Below are 5,729 nucleotides of genomic sequence, written 5' to 3' on the forward strand. Positions count from 1 at the left end.
CATTTATGGTTTGATTTCTTTGTATGTATGGATCACTTGGGTTGTTACCGACATCTGGTGAAAATTTCATGTCATTAGCACCTCTAGTAATATATTTAATGACAAAAATGTTGACGTGTTCAGTGCTTATTTTACCCGCTGTATATCTTTACATGAGGACAGCGTACAGTGAACTGGCAGCCCTCAGTGTATTCATGGATTTGCAGCAAACTCTTTTTATAGTATAAGAAGATTAACGTTCATTCGTTTTATAACAGTGCTGGACAATAATTATGACCCCCACATGCAAAGCGAAAACGGGAGTCATATTGTTTTCGTACTGTTTTTTTTTTTTTTTTTTTTTTTTCAGTGATTTTTGGTCAACCGTAGCACAAAAAAAAGACTCCCACCCAAACCACTAAAATTTTGGGATGCATCTGGTAGCATGACATTTATTAGGAATAAAGACTTCTGAGTTCTGGTGCATTTGTGCGTGCGGGGGTCATTATGCAGTATCTAGTTTACAGTGTGCTTCCTACAACACAGCACCAAAATGAGCTCAACAGCTGTGGGTGAACAAGCATCCACAGCTGGAAAAAGAAGCAGACAAAATAGTTTTGAAAGAAAATATTAGATTCAGTGGCGCGCCCTGTGGACGTGGTTCAAGTTTTGAAGGTCCGATGAACATCAGCTTTCAGTGAGCTGTAAAACGTGCCAGAGAGCAGAGGGATCTCATCAAATCTGCTCCATCATCTGAAAAAGTTCCACTTGATTGAACTTTCTGAATATATGAAAATGAAGCACCCGTTAGCTTGGGTTATACTTCACTACGACGCGAGACAGCAGGTTGGTCACTGCATCATTTCGAACGTCTTTTTTTCTTTTGACCAAGTATAAACGGGCTGAAGATGCGTGTCACAAATTATCTGCCCTCCCACAGCTCATATAAGTATGTAAACAAAAACAGTGAGGGCTGGATAGTGTGATTTTTTTTTTAAACTCAACAATCAGTGTTGTGTTTGGTGAAGAGTCCGCAGAGAAAAATAACTTTTGTTTTTGGTAACTGTGGTAATGGCAAAAAGACGTGAACATCAGCTGCATGCTCAATAGGACCAAACCAGCTGCTCTTCTAGCTCTTTCAACAACAGACAAATACAAAAGATCATTTTAAACATGCAGAAAAGCTGCTCTAGTCCAGCTCAGCACTGCTTTGCTCCTCATGAACAAACACACCTAGAGCTGGCTCTTGGCATAGGTGAACTAGGTGGTCGCCTAGAGCGCCATCTGCTGGAGGAGGTGCCAAACTGCAGAAGAAAAAAGGTAATTATTTGTAATCCCTGTTTATAACTCTGCTCAGCGCCCCTTTCAATTAGCTTTGTCTTAAAAAACTATAATGAAGTATTACAGGAAAAATAAACTACTCTACCCATAAAACACCCCCCAATGCAGCAAACGCCCCCACCCTCTCTCTCATTTAATTGACGTTGCACTGATTCATCCTGCTCCGACACTCTGACGGGGGAGGGGCTAGTAGTGTCTCTCAGGTAGCGGTTCATGTTGACGAACTCAATAACAACAAGTCTGTATTTTGTTGTTCTGACCACGTTAATGATGAAGAGGTCCTCTAAGCTTCTGGTGCAGCTTATAGAAAATGCAGAAGAGGTATGTCATTGTTTTTAATCTTAAAAACTTGATAGTTAGCTAGAGGCTAACCTATGGTAAACAAAGAGGACCTTCTAAATCTTTGGACAAATTGTGAACAGGGTCTTTTGCTTACCCTTGTCATTTTTTAATTATATTTACTTTATGTATTCATTTAATTTGTTGTGTGATGTATGTTTGTGTTTAAAGCAAATAAATCTAAGTTTACCATAGTACCTTACACTGTCAAACTTGTTTTTAGGGTTTCAAATTGGGGTGGGTGGGGCATAGTTCGGGGTGGGGGGGTTCAACTCGCCTAGGGCACCAAAATGGCTAGATCTGGCACTGAACACACCCACAAAGTTCTAACCAATCACACGCTCCGAGCTGCCAGGTCCGCATCCCAGAGTTCTGACTGGGGAGAATGCATGACAGCTGTCACCGGGGGGATAGCAGCAGGAGAGCACATGGAAGTTACACAATTTTTTTGTCACTCAGCAAGACAACAAGCCAGACAACTCGAAGTATAAACCAGCCTTAAAAGTTTAAGCCCTCTACATAAAACATCCATGAGTCTCCATTCAATACTCCCCTTCCTCACTTTCATCCATCATGGCGCCTCCACGTGATTAGGTGGCGTTGTTGCCAAGAGTCAATATGCAAAAAACTTCAAACATCAAACTTCTCTCTAATATTTGTCATTATTTTTCTCTGGAGCTGTTGGGCTGTTAGCAGAATATCTCATGAACCACGGGACGAATTTTAATGGAAATTTCCAGAAGTAAGATTTGAATTTTCCTCTCCAACTGAATAACATTTAGAGCAAACTCCATTCAAGCTGCCACAGCTAATAGACTTGATGTTTCAGTTTAAAGCTGTGGCGTGAAAGGTGGCGGGCAATATGCATTCCTTTTATGATTGTCAGGCCTTTAATTTACTGTGTTTTGGAAAGCCGGTGCATAGAAATTACCAGAATTATTTTTTCACTATTTCACCGAAAAGAAAACAACTAAATCATAAAAGAGGCAAATAAATGAATCACTTCTGTGATTTTGCTGACCTGGGGTCTTAAAAAAACCCCAAACCATCCACACTAAATTACCAATTTAAGCTCAAAGGCCTGTTTTAGTTGCTAAGTTGAACCATTAGTTAAAAGAGGAGCTCAGTGTTCTGAGCAGATAACTTTAACGGTTTTAACAGCCAGAGTGTGTTTATTCAGCAGGAAGAGCTCATCCTGGAACAAACTGAGCTCCTTTAAAGCTTTTTGTTTTGTAAAGATGCATAATGATGACAGCCAAATCATTACCTTGTCTGCTGTGTGTCCCAGCAGTTAAGTGAAACTGGTGGGCGCGAGGCTGAAAGGCTTTCTTCCTGACGTAGCGGAGGACGCATGCTGAGGGATTTGTTGTGTGGCGTATGAATCAATGTTTGAGTCAAAACAGAAACGAGAAGCAGCTGTTAATTCAGTGCATCAGATAAATGTGTTAAAGGGATCCACGATTAGTTGTAACATTAGACTTTATTTGATAAGCATTTATTTTAACTGTAAAATAAAGACTGTAAAAATACTGTAGGCTGTTTAGTTTTTATAATTTTTAAAATATATATTTTAACACGGATAGGGCCATTTTATTTACACGCAAAGCATTCTGGGTAAATGATGACGTGGATAGGTCCTCGGTGCGAGGCTGCTAGCGAGCTGTATCCACCCTGAAGGTTAATCTTGGACAATATCTGATGATCGACCCTTTAAATGAAACCAGAGAGAGTTGACAGAGAGGAGAAGGTAGAAATGACTCAGCCTGGAACTGAAAACATAGATGGAGGACAACAGAGCTGCTTCATGGAAGAAGAACCTCAGCTTAGCCTGTTAGCCTTCGCGCTATATTGTCTTATATGTATTAGCTCGGCGCTAGTGCGACAAACAAGCTAAACTGAGGTCCTCCATCCATATTTTCAGTTCCAGGCTGAGTCATTTCTACCTTCTCCTCTCTGTCAACGCTCTCTGGTTTCATTTAAAAGAGTCGATCATCAGATATTGTCCAAGATTAACCTTCAGGGTGGATATAGCTCGCTAGCAGCCTCGCACCGAGGACCTATCCACGTCGTCATTTACCCAGAATGCTTTGCATGTAAATAAAATGGCTCCGTCCGTGTTAAAATATATTTTTAAACTTTTAGTTTAAAAATTATAAAAACTAAACAGCCTACAGTATTTTTACAGTCTTTATTTTACAGTTAAAGTACATGTTTATCATATAAAGTCTAATGTTACAACTAATCGGGGATCCTTTAAAAGCATCACAGGGCTCGATACCAAACCTTATTACAAAGCTTTTATATATGAGGTCAGAGTTAACGACAGACAGCTTGTTTGATTCACAACGTTTTTATATAAATGAATGAATCATAAAAACATACCATAATTCAGATTATAGACCTCACCCTTAGTGTGCAGATAAATTAGGATTCTGGCAGCAGCTTTGTGACTCCAGATGAGCTTAAATATTTATTCACAGGTGAAACAGCAACCATTCCAAGTACACAGTCTGTTTTTTCATACAGCAGCTGTTGGTACAGGCTGATGTCAGATCTGTTGGTCTACCTGTGTCTGAATGCTGAGCCACAGAAAGCTGTCAGATGGAAACAAACATCATGGCTGTAACATCTCCTCTGTTGGCCTCCTGCGCTTAGAGATCACTGAGTTTTGAAGAAAAAAAAGAAGAAGGAGGATGTGTTTAATGAAGTCAGTGATTGTCAGAGAGGAGCAGCTATGTGTCGCTTGTCTCTGCGGGGAAAATGTCCTCATAAGCCGGCGGCTGCTCGCTGGGCACCGGGTAGGAGAACGGGAAGCAGTGATTGAGCTCCGGGTCTGAGGGCGCGTACCCGGGCAGCTCGATGGACGGGTGCCCCCCGCGCTGCACCTCGGCCCCCGTTTCATCAAACATGGTGAACCCCCCCAGGTTGATGTAAGACACGGGCTGGAAAGCCACGGCGGAGCAGTCCCGCTCCTCCAGGAAGACCGTGGCCCCGGAGCCCTGCCTGTGCGCCCGCCGGCTCCGGGACACCTGCGCCGCCTTGTAGCGTTTGATGACCAGCAGGTTGAGGAGCCCCAGGAGGCACTCCATGGTGCTGAGCACCGTGGAGATGAGCAGGCTCCGCTGGTACTCCCTCAGCTGCTCGCAGCCAGTGTTTCCAGTCACAGAGTGGAAGCAGTAGTGGGAGAATTTCCTCTCCACCAGAGAAGCCGTGTCCCCGTCCACCACGGCGCCCGAGAAGGCGGTGAGAACTCCCAGCAAGAAGACAACAACACCCAGGAGGAAGAAATTCCTGCAGCCGGGTTTGTCCGCGCAGCAGAGCAGCGCAGACCCCAGCAGGACCTGGCCGACCCCCACCAGCAGCCCAGAGTAGAAAGCCCCCGCCGTGGTGCCCAGGTGGAACTGCGCCTTCACGGTGGACCCGAGCGAGACGCATCTCAGTCCGACCACAACTTCGCTCAGGGCGCAGACGAACAGGAGACAGCCGGAGCACACGGTGCACAGTCCTTTCCCACTCAACTTCATCATATCCCGCCTCTGCCGCTCCTGATACTGCTCCCGCCTCCTTCATCCTCCCTGGTCCTCTCCCCTGTCCCCGCTGAACACACGCTCACGCCTGGACATCATCTGCAGCCCGGGGGAGGACTCCCCCGGTTCAGCGCGGCCGATCCTCGCCGCTGCGGCGTCCCTCTCTCATCCCCGCCGCCTCACGGAAGCGAATCCCTCTCAGCAGATACCGATAATCCACGCACAGATCGCCGCGTCCCGCATCACCAAGCCGTGCCTCTTACACATGTCCAACTGTGCTGGAGCTCCTGAGGGGGTGGGGGTGGGGGGGACAGGGGGAGGCTGCTGCTTCCTGATGTGGCCAATGATCCAACAGGCAGACAAACTCTCCAACAGGGAGCTACAAGAGACGGCTGGAGCCAGTCTGTGCAAAAGTTTTAGGCCAGTCAGAGCAGTGCGGTACAGAGACCTGTTACAGAGATAAAAGAATCAGTTCGAACTGTTGTGAAAGAATCGATTCTTTTGCTTGCACTATTTGCAGAACTGATTGTTTTTTCACAAGTA

At 45.0% G+C, this 5,729-nt stretch overlaps 1 protein-coding gene across 1 annotated transcript in view; it reads right to left on the reverse strand.

The window, feature by feature from the left end:
• tmem271 (transmembrane protein 271) overlaps window positions 1-5,461 on the reverse strand; it is a 32,791-nt gene extending 27,330 nt beyond the window's left edge. Inside the window, exons 1-2 of the mRNA XM_014010408.1 lie at window positions 4,066-5,461; window positions 2,927-3,013 (exon numbers count right to left, since the gene is read on the reverse strand). Coding sequence (XP_013865862.1) covers window positions 4,392-5,186 — 795 coding nt within the window. The 5' untranslated portion in view covers window positions 5,187-5,461 and the 3' untranslated portion in view covers window positions 2,927-3,013; window positions 4,066-4,391. The remainder of the gene's footprint in view (window positions 1-2,926; window positions 3,014-4,065) is intronic.
• Between the last annotated feature and the right edge of the window lie 268 nt (window positions 5,462-5,729).

This window comes from Austrofundulus limnaeus, unplaced genomic scaffold, assembly GCF_001266775.1.
Source record: "Austrofundulus limnaeus strain Quisiro unplaced genomic scaffold, Austrofundulus_limnaeus-1.0 Scaffold68, whole genome shotgun sequence".
In the NCBI taxonomy this organism is placed as follows: Eukaryota; Metazoa; Chordata; class Actinopteri; order Cyprinodontiformes; family Rivulidae; genus Austrofundulus; species Austrofundulus limnaeus.